Below are 24,865 nucleotides of genomic sequence, written 5' to 3'. Positions count from 1 at the left end.
GCCGTGTAACAGCCGATCGTGACAGCCATGTAGCTGTCATGATCAGCTGTTATGTGCGAGCTGGTCCCTCTAAATGCTCCCACCAGCCTGCCAAAGCAGGGGGGACATTTAAATGGAGCAGGGGGGGGGGAAGAATTACTGTAACTAAGGTATAGAGGCCCCGGCCAATGCAAATGCTGAGATGCCCCAGGGAAGAGGAGAAATCAGGCCTAATTCTCACCCTTTCCTCAGTGCACAAACTCCACTACTGCTTACATTTGCTATCATGTCAATTTCTGTTTTTTTTTTTTTTTTAAAGAAAGGGCTGAGTGTAATGAAAAAGCATTTTCACTAAAATTGCTAGAGGAAAAAAGTCTAGGAAAACTTTAAGTGCTGTGTGTGTGTGTGTGTGTGTGCTTGTGTATCACCTTCCTCTAAAGCAGTGGTCCCCAACCTGTGGGCCGTGGCCCGGTGCCGGGCCGCGAAGGCCATGGTGCCAGGCCGCGGCTCCCTCTCCCCGCCCCCCCCCGCAGTAAAAAACTTCCCAGGCCGCAAGCTTGGGTCCGGGAAGCTTCTTACTGCGGGAGGGCAGGGAGAGGGAATCAGGGCCGGGCCGCGCATTCGCGTGGCCCGATGCGCGGGCATGGCCTGCACGGGCATAGCCCGCGCGGGCGTGGCCCGATGCCCTGCCGGTTCCCAGCCTCAGAAAGGTTGGGAACCACTGCTCTAAGGTGACCAGATTTTAACATTGGTAACATTGGTAAAGAGGGACACCATTGACTTGATGAAAAATTTGGTCTATATGGAGCAACAAAAAGTTTCAAAGAACGCATAGAATGCAAGAATAGGATTGTAATATATATTTTTCAATTTCAACATGAGTACCATTTGCCAGGTGCCCCCAGATGTCCCTCCAGAAGTGGGACAATCTGGTCGCCTTATCTTCCTCTCAAGCCCCGTTGTGAGTTTCAGACACGGATCTGGCTGCAACGGTGAGTTGCCCAACACAGTCTCCTTGGTGTCATGGTTAGGAGTGTGGACCAGTTTGATTACCTGCTCCTCCACAGCTGGGCGACCTCGGGCTCACCACAGCACTGATCAAGCTGTTTTGACTGAGCAGTGATATCAAGGCTCTCTCAGGGTGTTGTGGGGGGAGGAAAGGGAAGGGGATTGTAAGCCGCTTTGAGACTCCTTTGGGTAGAGAAAAGCGGCATCTAAGAACCAGCTCTTCTTGCTCCTCCTGCCACACCATCCCCTCATTATCCTCCTCCTTTCCTTCGCCACCCTAACCTCGCTGCCTGACACTCAGATGTTTCCAGAGCCGCCACCACTGCCCCCAGCAGCAGGGCAATCAACTGAGGGGAAGCCATCCTGTGTCACCCCCCCCCCCCTTGGGTCCTCATGCAAGGTTGGAGAAGGCCGGAAGGGTAACTTTCCCCTCTTCACTTAAACCAAATGTTGGTGTGTTTTGTGGCATTAGAATGTATGTGTGTTTGTAGGGAATGCCACAGTTACACTTGAATAGAATCCCCACACTCTTCTCCTGGACTGGAGATGGGATGCCACTTCAAGTCTCTGCACGATCCATTCAGCCTGTGCAAACAGACCCTTCTCTTATGACTGTGAGAAGCGCCGCTCCTTCCACGTATTTTGTGGCCAGCTAACTAGGAATGTCCTGGCACGTATATTGCTTTATTGCCTGTTCTGGCTTCCCTCTGTTCTCACACAGCCTCCCTCAATCTATCTTCCAAATTATTATTATTATTATTATTATTATTATATTTATATTTATACCCCGCCTCCCCCCGAAGGCTCGAGGCGGCTTACATAACCCCATAATGTTCCAGGAAAGGCAAGTTGGTGGCCTTGATAGGAAGATGTGTCCTCACACCACCACGCTTGTTTGGTTGTTTGAAGTCCTCCCGCTCAAACCAGGATTCCGTCGGACTACTTGATATATGCCAATGTTGTAAGGCCAGAACTCCGTACTGATCTGGCTTACTCGTCTGCTTTTGAGTAAGTCGACCTTTGTGCCAAGATAAGGACTCGTTTCCTGAGCCATCTGCATGCTCTGGCGTGCAACACGTAGTGGTTCAAGAAGGACATTAAAAAACCCCTCCTAGATCAGCATCTTGTTTCACCAGAGCTCAATTCCCTTGATGAAGGCTGGTCCCAAAAGAAGCGTAGGAGGGCTGCACCTCCGTCAACTGCCATGTTGGTGGTGGCGGCTCTGGAACTGTGTGTCAGACAGGCAGTGATGACAATTCAGGGTGGTGAAGGAAAGGAGGAGGAAGGCGGGGTGACAAGGCGGGGCAGAAGGAGACGGCGGTGGGTACCGGTCCTCAGTGCTGAAGTCAGGTTCACATCTAGAACCGAGGACTGAGCTTGAGAGGGCAGTGCGGGCAGAAGGACTTTGGGCCTGGAGACTACAAGCTGACAGGAAGAGAGGGCACTCTCACACACACACACACAACACTTACCACTTCCCTTGACTTTCTTCCTCCAGAAATTTAACCTTAGCAGAAAAGTCCTTTCATTACACTTAGCCCCTGTCTTAAAAAATGCAAACCAGAAATTGACACGATAAGTGTTAGTGGAGCTTGTAGACCAAGGAAGAGGAGTGATGGCAGAAAATGCAGAGTGGGTGGAATAATCTCAATGTGTGCGCTGGAGATTGGCCTCTGAGGGTCAGGAGAAGGGCAAAGAAAAGGAAAAACTGGGGCAATCATGATTCTGAATTACCTGCAACTTGGGAGCAAAGCAAGGGGGAGAAAACCACAGCAAAACCACTCTCACCAAACTTGGGCAAATAGAGTGAACTGAATGCTCAAGGGAGGAAATTCCATGCAGAATGAAAAGGGAAACCCTGCATCAAATGCAGAAGGAAAAAGAAAGTACAATGGGAATGCATGGTGAAAGTGAAAAGGCCACTGATCTGATATGGGACATTCCCCGTGTCCTCTAAAAATATCTCAGCAAAGTAAGGAAAATTGCTATCAGCACATCTTCTCAAATACCACAAACTTTGCCTCCTTCCTTTTTTACTACTCTGTTCCCTCTGTCTCACCCTTTGCTGAGTAGAGACAGTACCAATTCTGTTCCCCTTTACCCAAGGCAGGGGGAAAGTAGTATTTTAGTTCCATCCAAGCTGACCCTATCAATGAAGCAAGAATCTATTCCCAAGTTGTCCTTGCGTACTGCAACTGTTTCATAGCCTCAGCAGGCTGCTCAGCTCTGTGCGTCCCACGTGGTGTCACAGCAACTGCTTCCTGTTTCCTTCCCCACTGCTCTGGATCCAGGCAGTGCGGGTTCATTGTGTGTCCACAACATGTGGTTCCTTGCCATGCTCAGCCCGGCCCTTGATGCTAAAACGTTTGGATGGCCCAGGCTAGACCCATCTCATCAGATCTCAGAAGCTAAGTCTGGTCAGCCCTGGTGACTACTTGGACGGGAGACCCCCAAGAAGGCCAGCGTCCCCATGCAGAGGCAGGCAAGGGCAAACTACCTCTGCTCATCTCATGCCCTGGAAACTCCGCGAGTTGTGACTTGAGAGCACTTTCCACTGCCACCAAAATGTTTGCGACCCCTGCTTGAGGATATGGAACTCTGTCTAAAACCCGCTCAGATATTTAACTACCAGTAGGAAATCCCATTTTTAAAAAGGGCTTCCTGTGGCCCCCTCCGCCAGCTCACCGGCTAGGCAAGAGGCCATGGAAAGGCCCCCTTGGTGGGCCCCCGTCTCCAGGAGGCCTCTCACCACGGCCGCAAGTCGGCGAGAGGCCTTTGCAGGGCAAGCGGTGAGGGAAGGGGCAAGTGGCTAGGGAAAGCCCCCCCCTCCCCGGCACTCAGAGACAGAGGTACCTGGGAGCCGTGGATCTGCCCTCCTTGCCGGCCAGGAAGATTTTGGCGGCGAGGCTGGGCATGCGGCTCAAAGGGCCAGCCCAATCCAGACACGCCCACCGGAAGCGTTTGCTGGACAGGAGTTTCCTGTCCCAGACAGTGCTGGACAGCTCCCAGACAATCCTGCCCAGATGGGCATTTCACTAATATATAGAGGAACTATGGTAAGGATAAGCCATTGATGTGCATTGCACACTGGGTGTCAGCATTTGGACTATTTGCATTTCAGGGTGGATATTCCACGGTTGAATAACTGACACTAACTGCATGACTGCAGCAACTCTCTGATTTCACCACATTCCCAGAGCTTCAACACATTGTCAGGAGGTCTCTTTACAGCCCCTGGTGTGTGTCATTGCTGGGTGTAAAACCTGACTCAGCAGCCTGGAGGAGAGAGAGAGAGGCACAGCGTCTTTTCCTTCACGCTCAAGTGACTGTACCATGAAGCTGGGACCAAGCTGGAAAGTGAGCCAGACTCATGCCAACATGTGTCTGGGGTACAGGGTCCTCCCGGCCCCAGGAGAAAGAGAATGTTTATTTGGTCAGAAGGCTGGCAGCTGAATTGTGACTAAGCCCAAAGCTGATAACAGATTTGGCACCAAGAATTGCAGTAGTCAAGAGGGGAGCTCTGATTAATGAGCTGGCATCCGCAGGGCAGCTCGGAAGCCGACAGGTTGATGTTTTCCAGAGAGTGTGCTCTGCAGTACAAATTCCTCAGTGACAGACTTTGAGACTTCAGTCCCAAGACTAGATTCTGTGTCAGTCTGAAGCAGCAGAACAAAGTTTGAGTCCAGTGATATTCCTATTCGGTTCTGGGATCTGTTTTAAACGTTCATCATGCTGCATGTTAATTTATTGCTCACGCGATCTCTAAGTATGGCCTGGTAGCTCCCATTTCACTGCATCCGAGGAAGCGTGTGTGCACACAGAAGCTTATACCTTGAATAAAACTTGGTTGGTCTTCAAGGGGCCTCTGGACTCAAACTTCGTCCTGAGCCTGTAATTCTTCCCTAATGCCTGGTATAGAAAATGGACACAACATTGCAGTTAAGTTAGCCATTCCCAAACTTTCTGGACTCAATTCAAGTGGGTCGCCATGTTGCTCTGAAGTAGCACAACAAAAATAGAGTCCAAGAGCACCTTTAAGAGATGCATGCACTCGAAAGCTCCCACCTTGAATAAATTTTTGTTGGTCTTAAAGGTGCTCTTGGACTCTATTTTTTTCTGGACTCAAGACAGCTTTTTAAATTTACCTATTTTGTGGGGCTCAGCAGCCCAGCACTCACACCACACACCCCATTCCGCAGGAAAGAACACCGAGATTCTTTCACATAGTTTTATGACTCAGGTTGCTACTGTGTGCAGAGTTCTGTGGCTTGCAGTCACATTGACATAAGAAGAGGAATAGAGAAGGTTCCCCTCTGAGCTCGGACTCCACCTCCCTGCACTCAAGGAAACACAAGGAGCATCTATTCACAAACTCCCTTCTCCCCAGATCCTGTTGGGAGGGCACAGCGGAAAAGGCATGGCAAGTGTTCACATGCCAGAGCTAGAGTGGTCTGAGGGCTTTTACCCAGTCTACATACAGCAAGAGCTAGTGGGAGTGTTGGAGGGAGATCCCCTCAGAGGGAGAGTCTCAAGACCAGAATCTGGGAGGTACCTGAGTCCAAATCTCCACTCTGCCATGAAGCCTGCTGGGTAAACCTTGGGCCAGCCACTCTCTCTCTCAGGGTAGTTGGGAGAATAATCTGAGAAAAGGGGAATCACAGATGTCCAGCTGGGGCCTTTAGAGAAAGGACCTTAGACTGATGTAGAATCCCCTCACTCCCAGAAGCCCTGGCACCTTACTCTGGACCACATCTGGATCCAGGAATGGAGCTGGCATCTGAGGAGGGTCAGGATGCACCAGGGACAGTGGGTGGCAACTGGACACCTTGAGTTGAAGGATCTGTCCCCAAGGGCTGGACTTCTGACAATGCTGCCATCCTGCCAGGTCCTGGGGCAGCTGGTCCCAAACCACAAGCCCTCCAAGGTTCCAGCAGAAGCAGCACACAAGGAGGCAGCTCACAGATGACAACTACTGAGCCCAAACAGAGTTTCTCTGGACCAGGTCTCCACCAAGCCCAGGGGCAGGGATGACTTTTCCCTCTTCTGATCATTTAAGCATGGGTTAACCAGGGAGCCTTGCTGGTTCCACCAGTTTGCTTGGCCAGTATACTTCTATGTTAGCTGTATTCCCGGCACCAGCTGTGGCCTGACTTCAGTACTCTACTTTCAGGTAGCACTGTGATCCTCACAACTGAAGAACCAGCAGTCCACTTTGAGCCCCTGGTGTCTCAGGAAGGACAGTGTCCTGACAACACGCCGGGCAGTCTGAGAGCCACCGGTTCTGCCGAGGGACATCAAGAGGCCATTTATATTGCAAAAATGCTGACTGATTATGACAATACAAATGCAACTAATATAAATGTATAAATGGTGTAAGTGACATGTATTCCTATTTGTTTACAGTCCAGGACGAGGATCGCTAGCCTAAAGTTCCCCATTTACCCAAGGGAAGAATGTAGGCAGAGTAAAACATTGGGATGTAGAACTGGGTAAGTAAATTAATTAGACATGTGCAACAATATTGAATTAAAACTCGAATGCATTAGTACCACAGGGATCTGCCTCTTAATAGCTATTAAATTGGCTTCTAGTGCCAGGAGAAGGATTTATCTCACCAGGAACGCACTGGGATAGGCCGTGTAGCGAGGTAATTAACTGTGAAGTACCCAGTTCAAATGTCACCCCAGTGACGAACTTGTTGGATGGAAGTAGGTGAAACACTGTCTCTCCGTAACACAGGCCCATCTTTCAAGTACATCATCCTTGGGGTCTCCCAGGGCACAGTCCTAAGCCCACGCTCAATTCCTCAATTCCCATTGAGGTCCCAGATGGTCCATGTCGTTAATCCTTTCCAGGAGACCACCGAGTTCCTCAGCACTCATACAGCTAGTTTGGGACAGGGGATTCCCCTCATCCGTTGTCTGGATTGGGCACTGGCCACCATGCTGAGTCCTTCAACAGTTCTCCTGCCACGGGTGCGGTCCTGGGTGTCGAGATCCACCTGCATCCTGTGTACGGGGAAGAAGGAGTTTGGGCTTGCTTGCTTTTTGCAATTCTGAACTGTCTGCCTGGAGGGATGAACTCTGTGGGGAGGTGCAGGCCTTGCGTTGCTCCAGGCTACAGGTCGGGGGGCCTGGCATCAAGCATGAGGGGAAGTTGAGGGCTTGGTGGAGGCAGAATGTTCCTCTTCCCAGTTGTCCTCTGTTGAATGAGGTTGCTCCACTGCTAGGGAGAGACAATACTGGCCTTCGGTAGTCTCAAGGGGGGTGGCCGGCATCAGTCAGCCCACAGCCGCTATCGAAGAGGATTCTGCTGAGGTCATGATCACAGCATACCTCGGAGAGCCCCCTGAGCCCCAACATTGTAATCTCTTGGAGTACTGGTCACAGAAGGCCACCATGTGGCATGATCTTTCTGCTCTAGTGTTCAGAGCAAATGTGTGTTCTCCAATATGGGAGACAGAATTAGCCCACGGTGCTCACAACTGTACCTGTCCATAGTGGAAGGGTTGACATGTCTATCAATCTCCCCTTGCTGAGGTACCCAACTTCTGACAAGGACATGTCATGTTGACTGCAGTATCCTGTTCTCCTCTCACCCATTTCCATGTGTGCTGAAAAGCTCATCTGGCCACATTGGGAGCTGGAATTGCCATGATGACAACTGGCCCATAGTTCCCCATCTGGTGAAATGGTCCCCCAACAATTCCCACACCAAGGGCCAAGTTTACATTCTTTCTCCAGGCATACTTTGCCCTCTCTTTGGGGCCCCATGCCAAATACTCCTGAATTTTTGTCTTCATGCCACCCTATGATGAAGTCCAATGTCTACATAAATTCCTTATAAATAAGTCTTCAACTGCCATCTGCCAAGCGGTATCCTTACCGATCTCTCCTGGCACTAGAATCATAGAGTTGGAAGGGGCCATACAGGCCATCTAGTCCAACCCCCTGCTCAACGCAGGATCAGCCCTAAGCATCCTAAAGCATCCAAGAAAAGTGTGTATCCAACCTTTGCTTGAAGACTGCCAGTAAGGGGGAGCTCACCACCTCCTTAGGCAGCCTATTCCACTGCTGAACTACTCTGACTGTGAAAAACTTTTTCCTGATATCTAGCCTATATCGTTGTACTTGAAGTTTAAACCCATTACTGCGTGTCCTCTCCTCTGCAGCCAGCAGAAACAGCATCCTGCCCTCCTCCAAGTGACAACCTTTCAAATACTTAAAGAGGGCTAGCGTGTCCCCTCTCAACCTCCTTTTCTCCAGGCTGAACATTCCCAAGTCCCTCAACCTATCTTCATAGGGCTTGGTCCCTTGGCCCCAGATCATCTTCATCGCTCTCCTCTGTACCCTTTCAATTTTATCTACATCCTTCTTGAAGTGAGGCCTCCAGAACTGCACACAGTACTCCAGGTGTGGCCTGACCAGTGCTGTATACAATGGGACTATGACATCTTGTGATTTTGATGTGATGCCCCTGTTGATACAGCCAAAAATGGCATTCGCCTTTTTTACCGCTGCATCACACTGCCTGCTCATGTTTAGTTTACAATCCACAAGTACCCCAAGGTCTCGTTCACACACAGTGTTACCTAGAAGCGTATCCCCCATCCAGTAGGCATGCTTTTCATTTTTCTGACCCAGATGCAGAACATTACACTAATCTTTATTAAATTGCATCTTGTTCTCATTTGCCCATTTTTCCATTGTGTTCAGATCTTGTTGAAATCTGTCTCTATCTTCCGGAGTATTTGCCAGTCCTCCCAATTTGGTGTCAACTGCAAACTTGATGAGTAGTCCCTCCACCCCCTCATCTAGATCATTAATAAATATGTTAAAAAGTACTGGGCCGAGCACCGAGCCCTGAGGTACCCTGTTACTCACCTCTCTCTAGTCTGATGAAACACCATTGACAACAACTCTTTGAGTGCGGTTCTCTAACCAATTCCCTATCCACCTAACTATCTGAAAATCCAGATTGCAGTCCTTCAACTTATCCATCAGAGCATCATGGAGAACCTTATCAAAAGCTTTACTAAAATCCAAGTAAATGACATCAACCGAATTTCCACGATCCAGCAAACCTGTTCCTTGGTCAAAAAAGGAAACCAGGTTGGTCTGACAGGACCTGTTTGAGCCAAATCCATGCTGACTTCCTTGGATCACCAAATTGTCCTCCAGATGTTTGCAGATCGCTCCCTTTAATATCTGTTCCATTATCTTCCCCACAACAGAAGTCAGACTCACTGGTCTGTAGTTTCTTGGGTCATCCTTCCTCCCTTTTTTGAAGATCGGAATAATGTTTGCTTTCTTCCAGTCCTCCGGGACATCTCCAGTCCCGAAGATGATGGACAAGGGCTGTGCAAGTTCTCTGGAAAGTTCTTCGAACACTCTCGGGTGCATTTCATCCGGCCCAGGGGATTTGAACTCATCCAGTGCAGCTAAATGCCTCTTGACAACCTCTCTATCCATGTCAACCTGCCACCCAGACACTATCCTTTGGCTACTGCCATTTCTAGATGTGCCTAAACCCTTTGACCTGTGGGAAAAAACAGATGTAAAATAGGCACTAAGCCTTTCTGCTTTCTCTGCATCTTCCGTTAGAGTTTGTCCATCCGCACCCAACAGTGGGCCTATTGCCTCCTTTACTTTACGTTTGCTCCTCACATAACTGAAAAATCTTTTCTTGTTACAATGGGCTTCCCTGGCCAATCTTAGCTCACTCTCAGCTTTGGCCTTTCTGATGATTGATCTACAGTGCCTAGTAACCTGTAGGTACTCTTCTTTAGAGCTCTGTCCTTCCCTCCATTTCCTGAACATTTTCCTTTTCTTTCTTAGTTCCTCTTGAAGTTCTCTGTTCATCCAAATAGGCTTCTTAGAGCTCCTGAAGTGTTTTCGTCTTTCTGGGATAGTCATTGATTGAGCATGCAATAGCTCTTGTTTGAGTAGTGCCCACCCTTCACATGCTCCCTTCCCTTCCAGCATTCTCGTCCATGGTATGACACTGTTCCATGATCTACCCCCACACACCCTTTGACTGCCTCTCATATTCTCTGGTCTCCAGGGTGCCTTGGTCTTCTGTTTTTGCATGGAGTGGGTGAAGGCTGGTGAAAACGGATCCCCTTTGTGGCTCAAAATGTCACAGTTTTGGGACACAGGATGGAAACAGTCCTGTTAACCTATCAGAGCTTGGGCGGTGCATCCATTAGAGGTGACACATATTCTGGCAGGTGCCCACCCAGTTGGGTGAGCAGGTGCAGATAGCATTGGCAGGCAGCCATAGTGATCCAGACAGAGGCTAATGTTCAGTGATCTGCACAAGTGGGCACAATCTAGATCGGAGAGATTCTGGAGATTTTTGGTGGGGGGATCACTTGGGCACGAAATTGTGGTCACTCTGGGTGGGCAGGTAGTTGTGACTTCCTGACTTCCTGCATTGTGCGGTCCCTTCCAACTCTATGATTCTATGCGTAGTCTATGCATGTGTGAACTGCACAAAAGATTGATGCTGAAGAAACCTTTTGACCACGGTAGTCTAGATGTTTTATTTATTTATTTATTATTTATTTATTTATTTATTTAGATTTTTATACCGCCCTTTTCTTTGCAGCTCTGGGCGGTTTACATTGAACATTATAATACAAATTACCTGGAACGATGTGTAATACCAACAGTATGTAACATAAACTTTCATAAACAGTATATAACATAAACCACATTATAAATAACAATTAACAGTAACATTGGGGATTGATTTTGACCCTCTCTATGCAGTGGTGCTGAGTGCCTGCTCAACCCTTCGAAGGGAAAACCTCCAAACCTTGAGAATCAGCTTGTGGATGCTGGGAAGGGAGCATAGCACGGTCCTCACCAATCCTGATGACAGAAGCCACCACGATGCACCGGAGGGAAAGAGGCTCCCAGACCAAGGTGGGCTCCCGCAAAGGGGATGAAAGGGGGAGACATGGGGGGGTGGGGGTCAGCCTCTGGGAGCACCACAGGAACGGGGGGGGGGGGTTAGCCCTCCTTCCTGCCATTCCTGTGTCTGCTGCTGCCATGCCTGGAAGCAAAAGAGATCAGGAAAAGATGGTGTCTGAAAAATGTTGGAGATGCGAGGCACTGGCAAGCTTTCCCAGTGAAAACAACTGATAGTGTTGGGCTGCATGAAACTTTGGCACCCTGCCCTGTGATAAATCCCTTGAAGGATACAAGGCGATGAAACCGACAGGACACACTTTTTTTTGGAAGGAAACAAGAACCTGCTGCATGACCTGCATCCCAAAGAGATGCGGGAGGACACAGAGAAAGTGGTGACTTTCTCCTTGGTGAAAGCTCATAGCTCAAGGTTTGCCCACACGCAACCTGGGTGGAGTAATGAGGGGTGCGGAGACAGGGGGAGGGGCAGGAAGCTTGTCCCCTGCTCCACTTCCCCAGTCTGAAACAGGAAGCAGCTCCCCAGGGCCATTTCCAAACTCCCCTCCTCCCAAATCAGAGAGAGAGAGTGGCACCTCCCCTAAGGCCCCCAAGGTTGCCCCTACAGTACTCCAGATATCACGTGCAGCTGAGCCCCTACGGGTGACCGAGTGACCCCAACAACAGGATATCCACTCCCCCAAGGCACATAGCAAGGGGGCTGCTCCTGGGGGTCTCCTCGACCAGCTGGCTGGCTCCCTTTCTACAAAGCGGATTTGTGTGGAATGGCTTTCAGTTGTCTGTACCCAAGCCAGATGAGGAAGGGACAGGCAGGTTGACTAGTAGAATGATTTCTTTAAATTTATACTAAATTCTTTGAGTGTGCAACTTGCCCTCTCTACCAAAGGCTGACTCAGGGCGATGGAAGCTCATCCCATCAGGCTGTGGTGGAGGCCAGCCGGATCACTTTAAATACAAAAAGCATGTTTTGTGCGGGATGGCCACCCTTTAGTGATAGGATCCTGAAAGGGAAGCCATGCGGAGGACGGGGCAGGTAGGTTTTCTGTCGTGTTGGGTGGCAGGACTCAGGGGTGTCCTCACTGCAGCTGGGCAGGAGGCCATGAGGGACAAAGGAGGATCCCAGGAGTGGGCCCTGAATGGGAGGTCAAGAGGAGTGCTACTCTCAGGGCAGAGTCAGAGAGAGCACAGAGGAAACCCAGCCCTCTATTCTCCTGCTGGGAGGGAGTGGAGGGGCTCTGACCCATATTTGGAGCCATGGCAATCCCCATGTTAAGCAGGGCAAAATGGGATCATTCTGGTTAAATGTGGACTTACTGCATGGCAGAAAAAGATTTTCCCCCGGGGCAGGATTTCCTCTGCCCCCCCACCAGCAACGGCAGCTACCTTTCCTGCCAATGTGAGCCCAATGCCCTGGGCACACGGGAGGCTCTTGACAAAAGTCACGCAGGTGAGCAACTTTTTATACTTTTACCTCAGCTGGGAAATGGGGCCTGCTTGTGATCAAACAGGGCACAAACAGGACGCCAGTGCGGGGCTGCAAATTTGGGCCCCACTGTGGAATGCCGTTCCTAAAGCCACCCCATCCAAGTCTCATCTGTGGCGCTGAGAGGACCACTCATGAGAAACCAAAGCCAGACTGTTCTGCTCCTTCCTTAGCCCTCAGACGGTTTCCTCGACTGGGTCTCATGGGGCGCAATATTTGCCAGAGAAGTGCTTGCTCATTCATTGTACAGTTCTGGCAAGAGGTGGGGAAACCAATTAACACTCACTATCAAACTACATGGCGATCAGATGCCTTCTAGATGGGGACTCTCACTGGGCCACAATCTCTGGATTTCAAGGGCTGCTCTGCCAAATACCTGATCCTGCAACAATGGAGAACAATGGAGCTGCCTGATAGTGAATCAACCCCCCCGCCCCCGCCAGTCCATCAAGGCTGGAGTTGACAACTCAGGCTGGCAGCGGCTCTCTGGGGTCTCAGTCCAAGGTCCTTCCTGTCTCCTGCTGCTTGGTCCTCAACGGGAGATGAACCCGAGGCCTTCTGCACTATGGATCCAAACACGGACGGCAGAGTGGTTGGACTGAACAGCAAAGGACTGTTTCTGCACTGGCAATATCATTTTAAAGGGCCAACTTTCGTTTTAAAAGGCCAACTGAAATCCGCTTTTTCAAGCACCAACCCAAATTGCCCCCTCACTTGACCCACAGCAAAGGGTACCCCAGAAAACCCAATTCCATCTTTTTCTAATTCGGGGCTGCTCAGAGTGCAAAGGTGTGCTTTTGGGTTTTTCACTGCAGCTGCCACTTTGAGTCGTTTGGGCACCCCCCTTTCCTTGTCACCATCCTCCCTCCCCCTCTCTTCCTCCCCCCCCCCACTTTGGTCTGAAAAATCTGCCTTTAAAAAAAGGGTGTGACCACATTACAACATTGTTTCTAAGTTTTTAAAAAGCAGTCTTTCACAGTAACATTATAATGCTATAAAGCCAGGTTTTCTTTTCTTTTTAAAAAAATTACTCTTTGGAGAGAAGGGGGGGAGGCGATCAAGGGTGCAGAATGGTGGGACTACGGGGCATAGGGAAAACAAAGGTGCAAGCATTTTGCAAAAACACATTTTTTGAAAAAGGCAAAGGAGCAAAGCATGATGGGAGGCTGCCTCCATTTAACAGAAAGCATATCGCAAATTTCGGCCTGGGAAATGAGGGGAGGAAAGGCCAAATGTGGAAAAGCTGCAGTTGATTTGCGGCACCCAAAGGAAATCCAAAGTGGCACCCAAAGGAAATCCAAGGTATGTCCCGTAGTATGGATTTGGCCCAGGAAAAACTAGTATTTAAAAGATTGGATATAGGAATAAAATCCAGTGGTATATGGGCTGAATGTGTAGAGCTCTGTGGAACTTCATATAGTATTTATTTGTGACTGCTTGGGTTCCCTTTGCCCCCTTTCCTATGATACAGGATCCTAGAGTGGGAAGGGACCCTCAGGGTGAGGGTCCCCTTTCCCCTTTCTCTCCCCGCTGCTTAGGGCTGGAAAGGGCTGGGCTGAGGGGAGGGGGCACTGAAGACCAGCCACCGTTTCAACGTCTTCTGTGTTTGGAGGACAGCCACAGACTGCACGCCCGGGGGGGCAAGTGGACCGGGAGTCCTTGCGTGACGGAGGAAGTGGGCATGGATGCTTCAGGGTTTTCTTCTCCCACCCAGCAGAGCTGCCTCCTTAGGAGAGACAGGGAACCCCGCCTTGATTGGCTTTTACGGCAGCTCCTCCATGTTGTGGGCCCTTCTGTGGGGTTTCTTTGGAACTGGGATTTCCCTGACTAGGAGAGGCTAGGTACGGCAAAATAAAAACTTGCTTTTAAAGCATACTGTAAAATCTAAATGATCTGGCACTCACGGGAAACAGGGGTGGCTTCTTAATAGGTGTCATGCCTGCTGCCTAGGTCCAGTTTCTGATTGGTCCTGGCTCATTTCGGGGGTGCCTCGCCCTCCAGTGTCTCACTTCCAGAGCCTCCCTGGCCTCAGCAGAGAGGGGGAGGGGGTGGAAAATGCCCCTGGTCTCAGGAGAGGGACCCCACCTCCTCAAGACAGTGAAGGTGCTGCCCCATGAGAGGGGACCCAGGAGCCCGGCTCTCCCTCGGCTGCTGTCTGGTTGGTTCCGCCAGCTTCTGGGGTATCCTGAAGGGCAAAGGGCAAAGGGCACGGTGCCCCCGAGCAGCAGAGTTGGCCCAGGCCTGCCTCGCTGCTCACCTTGGGTGGGGCCTGTGGCCCAGAGCGAGGAAGTGGACGGGCAGGCAGCAGGGAGTGACCGGAACGTGTGGGGACAGACGGCCGCTCAGCCACTTGACTTGCACAGGCAGACATGGGATAACCGAGAATAAAGTTCCTGAGAGCACAGCTTTTACGGCATCAGCAGGGACTGCTTCTACGGCTTTACCCAAGCCATGCCCATTTCTTTGTCTTTGTCCTCCACATCTTAATTTCCTTCTCTCTGGCGACTTTGGGGTAAATCAGTCAGAATCACTGACTGATCACTTGCATCCTGGCCAAGAGTGTTAAAGGGCTGCTTCTAAACACTTCCCCTCTCTGTCCAGCAACATTCAGAGCTGCCTAAAGCAAACCAGCGGGGGTCCCAAGCACCCATTTCGGGGGGGGGGGATGAAAACAGCTCTGTTGAGGTCAGATTTCCCAATATGAAAGCAAGTGGGAACAAGGGAAGAGAAGACAGAATGACTCAAACAAAGCAGCAACCCTGAGGATGATTCTGATGCCGTTTTAGGGCTCCAGTGCTCTGTGCTGTCCCCCCCAGTCCATTTCTCAGTCCCCTGATGCTCACACCTCCCTTCAGTCAGAAATGCCCCTGAATCTCACAATGATCTAATGCAGGATACAGATCTCCTTGCATAAATTATGGATCAAATCTCATCATCTCCCTGGGAAGTTTAATTTACTTCACAGTATAAAACAAGAAAATTGATATGGATGTCTTGAAGCTTGCCTGACCAAACGCTGAAAAGCTGTTTGGTCTCCATTGCCAATATTTTAATTCACATCAAGGCTTTTGTTGGAACCAACCAGCTTCTCACTGGTGAACAAAGAGAGGAGGAAGAGGAGGAGGTCCCTTCTATCAAAAAGGTTCAGTTGGGGATCACGGGGGGGGGGGGAAGCTAGGTGGGAGACGGAGGCTGGCTTAAGGAGTGGAAAAGCAGGTGGGCTCAACCCTTCTTCTGTAGGCCGGCTGCAGGCTTCAGCACCAGTGGGCAGGCTGACCTAGACACATGCGAGGCAAGCCTGTGAGTGGTTCAATTGTGCAAGCTCCCTGAGGACCAGAGAAGAGACCTGTGCCTCCTGGGGTCAGGGTCAAGCCACCCATCTGACGGACTTCTGTACAGTAGGTGCTATTTGTCCCTATGCTGCCTGTAAGGTCTTGGATCCAGCCATGGGAGCCCTGCTGCAGGAAAGTCCTGTTGGGGGCGGGCTGCATTAACAGGTGCAGCAGCTATAGGGAAATGACACAAGGCTCTCCCTACGTGCCCACAGAGGCCCCTTTCCCCAATGTCCTCAAAGCAATACAGTGAGAACAAATGCAAGCTGGTATTTTCTGCCCCAGGCCAGGTGGTCTCAGAAAGCAGTGGACCTTCCAAGAATGAAGTCACAGGCCAGGCCCCCACCTGCCGAGCGGAGGGCATCAGGGCTGCCCCTGCAAGGACTCCTCGCCACTGGAGTCCCCTTGCAAAGCGTGTGAGGCCCACTCCCCAGCCCTGCAGACCCCAGCCAGCCAGGAACACTCATTCTTACCCACAGCTGTTGGTCTTTGAAATCATTTTTAGAAGAAGAGTTGGTTCTTAGGTGCCACTTTTCTCTAACCGGAGGAGTCTCAAAGCAGCTTCCAATCACCTTCCCTTTCCTCTCCCCACAACAGACACCCTGTGAGGGAGGGGAGGCTGAGAGAGCCCTGATATTACTGAAGAAGAAGAAGAAGAAGTTGGTTCTTCTATGCCGCTTTTCTCTATCCGAAGGAGTCTCAAAGGGGCTTACATTTGCCTTGCCTTAACTCTCCCCACAACAGACACCCTGAGAGTGAGGTGGGACTGAGAAAGCTATCAGGGCTGTGACTAGCCCAAGGTCACCCAGCTGGCTGCCTCTGGAGGAGGAGGAGCGGGGAATCAACCCCAGCTCGCTAGATTAGAAGTCCGTTCTCCTAACCACTACACCAAGTTGCCGGTAGTGGATGCTTCAAGCCTAAGGACTGTTTGCAAAATATCTTTTAAAGCTGCTAAATGTTTAGTGGGTTGGTTTTTAGTAGTTTGTTAATTTTTAAGAATGTTTACGTTGGTTTATTATTTTATCACAGTTTACTTTGTGAAGCTGCCTCAAGCGGGTTCTCTGGAGAAGAGGCCCTGAAATGTTCTAGATACACAACAGGCCACAACCCAAAGGGCCTGGGCCAACCTCATCCCGTTCTGTTCAACCCTTGACTGGGTGGCTGCTGCTCTAGAGACAGGGAGAGACGTCCTGATTGATTAACAACTTCTTGCTTTATGTCAGCTGAACACAGAGTTGCCCACTGTAGGTTGGGAAATACCCACCCGCATTTCCCCACATGAGGGGCCACATGGTCTAAGGACTATATTCTGATTTCAGCCATAGTTTGATATAACTCTGACACACAGACGTTTAGGCAATAAGTTTGAATTAATGTGCTCAGGAGACAAAACCACAAGGCTTAGCAATACTGGAAACCAGGGCTGATTCTGCACTTCCTTTGTTTGTTTCTGTTGTCAATCCTGCTGAATTCAGATTGATTTGAACCCGAGTCTTCCTCCTTCCTATCCCCCCTCCCCCTGAATCAAAACAGAAAGTGTTCTGCACTTGATTGGAAAAGCTCAGAGCAGAGAGGGGAACCAAGCACAGCAAAAGCCTCTTTCTTTTCTTGAACAAGCTGGTTGGGGGGGGGGGGAGAGTATTGGAGACAGCAGCCTCACAGAGAATGAAGGGTGGGCTTCTGGAGGTCCCAAAATGAGGGCAAAAATAAGTCCTGGGAGGGAAGTCTTGCAACCGGGAACCAGGAAGTCTTTGAACTGACTTGATGGCCAATCAGGGAAGACTTCTTTGCTACGTAAGCATTGCAAGCATGGGCAGGAAGTAAATCTGCGAAACACAGAAAACCTACACTTATACTGGGGGCATTAAAAGTCATATCTTAAAATATAGCACCTTATATCCGCTCCTGGATATCATGGGGGAAAGGTAGGGTCACCACAGATCAATCATGGATATTGCAGAGGGAAAATTTAAAGGATCCAAAATCAAAATGGAAATCGAATACAGTGCAGAGGAGAGGGGTTTATTCGGACTGGGAGAGGATAAAAAGCCAAGTGCAGACTCGACTCAGGATAAGGGGAACTAAAATTGCATGTAGCTAGCTAACCACAAGTTAGGTAAGAGAGCCTCTTAGCCACAGAGCAAACCTTGCTTGAGGTGCATGCTTAAAGCCTTATTAAGGAATTATAATATTAGCTTGTCCTCCTAGGGACAGGTAGATAGCTCACTTAAATGTGCATGTGATGTATGGAAGTTGTACGTATAGGGAATATAGGGCAATATAGAGTGTGAGCCCAGTCCAGGAACACCATGGGAGGGACAGTTTAGATGTGATTTTTCTGGATGAAGTGTGTAAAAGACTACTTTGGACTAGCAAGTTTTGAGAAAGATCTAAATTCTCACCAAAGAAAGCTAAGCATTCTCCTGTTTGTGGAAACATAAATCTTTATTTCTTACTGAAGTCTGTTTGTGAAATTCAATTGGCCTAACGTACATAGGTTGCCTAAATTGTGTAGTAAGTTCTCATATACTGCACCAGCACCACAGTTATTTTGCCTGGTGTTCCTCCCATGCAAACTTGTGCATTTGTGATCCAAATGATCCAAGTCAGACCACCTAGCGAGCCCTCAAGATCTGGAAACATTTCTCTGCTGGCTGCCCTGCCCTGCTTGCATCTGCAGGCCAGCATGGGTGAACTGATGCATCCGAGAGTCTTTGTAAAAAAGCAGACCCCACACTTCCATTCACGGGTGAGGAACAGGAAGCTAAAAGACGCTGTTGCCATGGAAGTGGATAACACTGATGTTGCTCTTCTGTGCGTCGCATCCAATAGAAAATGCTCTTGGCATCAAGCAGAAGAAAGAGATTCGTAACAGTAAGAATCTTTGCTTGGAGGAAACGGCTCTAATTCTTCCACTCCACACACACATTGGGGGAGACTGAAGGGATGTGCCCAAAAGACTAACCTTCTGACCGCAGGTGAATTGCGAGAACTGACAGGGGTGGGCCCTGCTCTGCTATGACCCACCTGATGCTTCACCTTTACCTGGGCCCTCTTCCAAACAGACCCTTCTTGAGGACAGGTGTCTGCCAATCCAGGGTAGGACGGACACCAGAGAGCTCCTGGGAAACCATTCGCACATAGGAGCTCTACAATTAAATGTACCGAGAGTCTCTCTCACAAAGGATGGGAATGCCAGGTTTTTACTGCTTTGAGGGATCATGGGATCTCACTGCGTTCAGCACAAGGATCTCACTTCGAGGATCTCACTGCTTTCAGCACCATCTCTGTTTAATCAATTAAGAGGAGGGCAGGGAAAGGCTCCTGCTGGCCGCAGAGGGGAGGAGCCACAGATAATCCACTTCTTTGAAAGCCTCAGGGGCCACTGGGCAAGCAGGCATTCATGCCAGGAAGGCTCCAATGGGATCGCAGCAGCCTTCCTGTGGGCCCACGTGTCGATTCGGCAGATCAGACGGACACCCCAAAGTATCCAGAGTTCAGCCGCTGCCTCGGTGCTTTTTGCCCAGACATGTTAACACAGAGGCAGCGGCTGGACCTTGCGTTGCGTGGAATGTGTGGCGCTCATGTTGCCAAAGCAAGACATTCCTACTTATCTAATTCTTCATTTATGGAACAATTGTGCACACTGAGCCTTTGTAGCATAGTAAATGCGTTATAATTATGTATGGAATATTAAACTGTTTGCATGTTAGGTTTTCAATTGTACTGTGTTTCACGATGGATAAAACGCCACACTAACGATCACAGCTCTTAATTTACTATTTCTCACACAACCTAAATAAACTTGGCTTTATTCTTTGTTTCTCTTGCCCAGTGGAGCTGTATGTGTTCGTCAGGAACAATGGAAAGCAAAACCTTTTTAGTTTCTAAAAAGGATTTGCATCAGGCAATTATACCGATTATCGTTTGATGAAGAAGGCCAGAAAGGTAACAGAACTGGGGATATTTTACACAAGGAAAAACCGCCAACACTCAGCACTGGGGACGGCTCATCTGCCCAGTGAGCATTTGCAGAAAATTGGTGGAATGTTCTCCCTGCCAAAAAGCTGCCAGTGAGTTCCTCTTTGGTTCTGGAGTCCACCGGTGCGAAGGAATGCCTCTGTGGACAAGGCAGAATGAGTTCATCGAGGCCAACACTCACCCTTTGTGGTCCCTCCCCCCAAGGAGCACCTCCAGCGGGGTCCCCAAAGACCACCGGACTGTTTATCTCTGACTGGCATCTCTTGCTGATTGCATTATGAAGGAAGCCAACGGGGCTTCATCATCCCAAACTAGGACAAGGTCACGGCCTAGATGCACTTAGCCTCAGTCTATCACCCAGAAAGAGAAGAAGAACTACGAGAACTTTGCTCACCTTGAGAAGTAAAGGACAAGAAATGGTCCTTGCTCTTCCACGGTGCCACAGAGAAGGAAGTGGGAAACGACTCTCTCGTAGCTACTTACCCGCAAGACTACCAAAGCACCACCAACCACTAACTAACAGAACTCTAACGACTCAGCAGCTCACTTACATTGCGTGAGGATCCCCATCAAGGCTGTTTTAAAGTTCTCCTTGGCTTGCTCCATCTCTTGCTCGTGTGTTGCTTTTTCATTCATGAGCCGGCGGACGTGGCTGTTGGCCAGCTGCACCATCGAGTAGAACTGGTTGGCAGTGCGGCGGTTCACCTCCCCACGCTCTATCCAGGTGAGCAAGACAGTGGTGGCCTCAGAAAATTTGCTATCATCTATAACAAGCAAGTTGAGAGGTTTAAATTACAATCATATGCTTTGTGCTATCAAGATGCTTCTGCCTTTATGGATTAATACTCTCATAAATAATTTTAATGATGTATCTTAAACACGACTTTGCCTAACATAAAACGGCATAAATTGCCCTCCAAGGGCCTGCTTATCACGAGTCCTATAAAATGTTGTAACTTGAATTTTCATTCACTTCTTACATGAGTTTAGCAGTATGCAGGGGCTCCACTCTGGGAACAAGTCAAAGCAAATTCAGTGAAGGAAGACTTCCTTGGGGAAGCTTTGGTCACCTCCGGGGCCGGTGGAGCAATCAATCCGGTCATAGACCAACCAGCATTGTTTGTTTAAGGTTGTTGGCCTCTGGTGGTCGGGGGTCTTGGCCAGGGCTCTGGGGGGCTCTGCAGGGACAGTCCCCAGTGATGTTCTTCACCAGCACCACTGAAGTGAGTGCACAGGGGCCCTGAGGAGGCAGGAGAGAATTTTGCTCAAAGCCATACAGTGTGGCAGGCACAGCTACCATCTCATGGACATCACATGGCTCTGAACTGCTCCCACATCACAGCCCTGGTTCTTTCCCATGCCAGCTGGCCCTGCCTTTCTGAGTCTAGCAATCCTGGCTGGAAACTGGAGCCTCTCTTTTGACTAGCATACATAGTGGTGCCCAACAGAGCACAAAGGAAGGACGGCGACTGTGCCTTGTTACGGGAGAAGAGACAGGATCTGGCCAACACACTGAAGATGAGGAGCAAAGAGATGGGAAGGCAGACCCAGTCCTCCGTGCCTGTTCAGTAGACAGATTGAACACATAGAGGGGACACAATAAGAAGATGGATTGGGAGGTAAGAATAGAACCCAGCAAGGTCTAGATGGGATGGAGAGGTAAAGAACTGAGAAGTACCACGTTTGAATACAGTAAGAAGGGATGGGAAGGAGAGGCTGGTTGAGAACAAGGTACAGAGAACAGCGGAGAGCAGGGAAGAAGGCAACCAGAAGCTGGAAGGGGACAGGAGAAAGGGGGCACATGAAAAGGCTGCTTCAGTTGCCCACACCATCTGAAGCTAGAAGGATGGAAACTTGAGATAGGGCCTGCTATGTCATGGCACCAAACCTTTGGGACTCCTTCCCCTAGGACGGGGGTCATCAACCCCCGGGATGCGGCCCGGTAGCGGGCCATGAAAGCCTCAGCACTAGGCCAGCAGCGGCTGCACCTTCCTCCCCCCCCCCTCAGCGAGAAGGTCGCCGGGCCATGAGTGAATCGGCCGCTTTGGTGGCCGATTTGCTTGTGGCCTGGCGAGTGCCGTGCTGCAGGGGAGGGGGGGAGAAAGGTGTGGCTGCCGGCACGCCAGCGGGCATGCACAGCAGATCCACGCATGCGCGTTTGCACAGAGCTTCCACAAATGCCTCGCGCCCGGGCCTCACTCTCCCCCCACCCCTGCAGGCTGGTCCCCAGCCTTAAAAAGGTTGGGGGCTGCTGCCCTAGTACAGCGGTCCGAAACCTTTTTGAGGTTGCGGCCTGTTACCAAGGGATGGGGGAAGAGGGCAACCCGGGTCCCGTACGTGCGCGGCAGCCAGGCGCAAACACGCATTCACGGACCGGCCCCACATGCACGTTTGCACCCAGCAGGGGCATAAATGCGCACATGTGGCAGTTTCGCGCATGCACACATGCACAGAGGTGCCACATGTGTGCCTGTGCTCCCCGGTGGGAGCACAAATACACGTGTGGCAGCTCTGTGCATGCGCGAAACTGCCGTGTGTGTGCATTTGTGCCCCCGCCTGTCGCAAAGGCATATGTGCAGCAGCCCCTTCCCTCTCCCCCCCTCCCACAGCAAAAAGCTTGCCGGACCGCGAGCTAATCGGCCACCTTTAAGGGTCCCTTCCACTGGCCCCTGGCCTGGCAGCTTATGGTGGCTTTGGGCTGCAGCTCACAGCCAAATCAAGTGGGGCAGGCGGGGGCTGGCCAGCTCATTAGCAGGGCCGAGACAGAGCTCCTTAGCAGGCAGTCAGCAGGCTGGGAGGCCCTCATGAGCAGGCCCAGCCTAGCAGGCCAGGAGGCCCTCGTTAGCAAGCCCTCCACCACGACCCTTTGCTCAGGGCCCTCTCACCTGCTCCTGGCTCCAGGCACTGAGGTGTCTGAGAGCTAAGAGGCTAGAGTCCAGGGCTGGAGGGCGGGAGCCGCAGGGGCAGGGCCAATTAGGACAAAGCTGGCTGCATCCTGATTGACCCAATTCCAACTTGGACAGCCAGACACATCCCACCCCCTAGGCTGTTTCAGAAATATATAGAAGAACAACAATGGTTAAGGATGTGGGCTAAGGGTTCCCCCCCCCCAATGATCAAGAAGGACGTAGATAAAATTGAAAGGGTACTCAAGAAGGACGTAGATAAAATTGAAAGGGTACAGAGGAGAGCGACAAGGATGATCTGGGGCCAAGGGACCAAGCCCTATGAAGATAGGTTGAGGGACTTGGGAATGTTCAGCCTGGAGAAAAGGAGGTTGAGAGGGGACATGATAGCCCTCTAAGTATTTGAAAGGTTGTCACTTGGAGGAGGGCAGGATGCTGTTTCCATTGGCTGCAGAGGAGATGACACGCAGTAATGGGTTTAAACTTCAAGTACAACGATATAGGCTAGTTATCAGGAAAAAAATTTTCACAGTCAGAGTAGTTCAGCAGTGGCATAGGCTGCCTAAGGAGGTGGTGAGCTCCCCCTCACTGGCAGTCTTCAAGCAAAGGTTGGATACACACTTTTCTTGGATGCTTTAGGATGCTTAGGGCTGATCCTGCGTTGAGCAAGGGGTTGGACTAGATGGCCTGTATGGCCCCAACTCTATGATTCTATGATTCTATCACAAAGATGCCACATTGCAGCTGACTATATGAAAGTAAAAGAGACAGAGGGAGAGAAGAAGAGAAATGAATGAGTCCTGTTGTTTCTGAAAGATGGTGTGCCTCCAGCCCTGCTTCCCTAACAGATCTCCTTCTTCCTGCTTCAAGGTCACTGGCCAGACAAGAGCAGCCAGACAAGAGCAGCATGCACACATGCTTCTTTGGCTTTTGCGGTGGCTACAGGTAAATGTTTCCTTTGCATTAGAGTCTCGCACATACCATAGTGCTGCAAAATGTTTGGCTGCTAAAACTTTGCATTGGTGGTCTGGCCCAGCTACAGCTGCCAACCTCTAGGTAGGATCTTGAATTTTCCCAAAATTACAACTGATCTCCAGCTTACAGGGCTCAGTTCCACTGGAGGAAGTGGCAGCTTTGGAGGGAGGAGGTGGAGCCTAGGCCATCACATATCTGCTGAGTTCCCCTCTCTCCTCAGGCTCCCCCCCCCCCCAATCTCCAGGGATATCTATGTTGGCCCAAACCATGGGGCAACTGAGCCAGGCGCCTCATGACACACAATGGCCAGCTGGGGGCACTGGAAGAGACTCAGGCCTCTCCCTCCTGCCGGAGTTGGGCTGAATCTGCATGGAGGTTTTATTCCAATCCCAGGTCGATTCAGTCCCTGCCGTCTACACTGAATGAGATTTCCATTTTGATTTTGGGTGATTTAAATTTTTCATCTTCAACAAGCATGATTGATCCAGAGTGACCCTACCTTTCCCCCGTGATATCCTGGAGTGGATATAACCCTTGATATTTGAAAAATCGGCATGAGTAAAGGTGCAGCTCTCTGCTTGTCCCGAACTAACTAGCTGCCTTGAGCCTCCAATGCTGTAGAAAAGCCCTGATTGGCACCACTTACAAGGACTAATATATAAACTCTTATTGAAATATGAAACTGAGATGGAACAGATAATCAAATGGATGCAAAACTTAGAGACCCAAGTGACCCTAGAACAATGGGAACGCATATGGACTAGAATTCCAAAGCTTACTAACAGTCAAATTCTTAAAGAAAACTGGTATATCATAGAATCATAGAGTTGGAAGGGGCCATACAGGCCATCTAGTCCAACCACCTGCTCAACGCAGGATCAGCCCTAACCATCCTAAAGCATCCAAGAAAAGTGTGTATCCAACCTTTGCTTGAAGACTGCCAGTGAGGGGGAGCTCACCACCTCCTTAGGCAGCCTATTCCACTGCTGAACTACTCTGCTTTTGACAAGGTTCACCATGATGTTCTGATGGATAAGTTGAAGGACTGCAATCTGGATTTTCATATAGTTAAGTGGATAGGGAATTGGTTAGAGAACCGCACGCAAAGAGTTGTTGTCAATGGTGTTTCATCAGACTGGAGAGAGGTGAGTAGCGGGGTACCTCAGGGCTTCTATGATTCTATGATTCTATCAAGCCACAGGGCCTCCATCTTGGAGGGGTGGAGTTTCAGGCGATCCAGCCACTACTTCCAAACAGCTGGCAAATGTA

The 24,865-nt window shown here is 50.1% G+C and overlaps 1 protein-coding gene across 6 annotated transcripts in view; it reads right to left on the bottom strand.

Annotated features, from left to right (window-relative positions):
* Positions 1 to 24,865, bottom strand: part of ENOX1 (ecto-NOX disulfide-thiol exchanger 1) — a 322,679-nt gene that overhangs the window by 95,769 nt on the left and 202,045 nt on the right. For all 6 annotated transcript variants that reach the window (XM_077344075.1, XM_077344074.1, XM_077344079.1 and 3 more), the window contains one exon: positions 20,267 to 20,479. In XM_077344075.1, the coding sequence (XP_077200190.1) occupies positions 20,267 to 20,479 (213 nt within the window). The remainder of the gene's footprint in view (positions 1 to 20,266; positions 20,480 to 24,865) is intronic.

This window comes from Paroedura picta, chromosome 6 (assembly GCF_049243985.1).
Source record: "Paroedura picta isolate Pp20150507F chromosome 6, Ppicta_v3.0, whole genome shotgun sequence".
Lineage (NCBI taxonomy): Eukaryota > Metazoa > Chordata > Lepidosauria > Squamata > Gekkonidae > Paroedura > Paroedura picta.
This window is presented reverse-complemented; position numbering and strand designations above follow the sequence as displayed.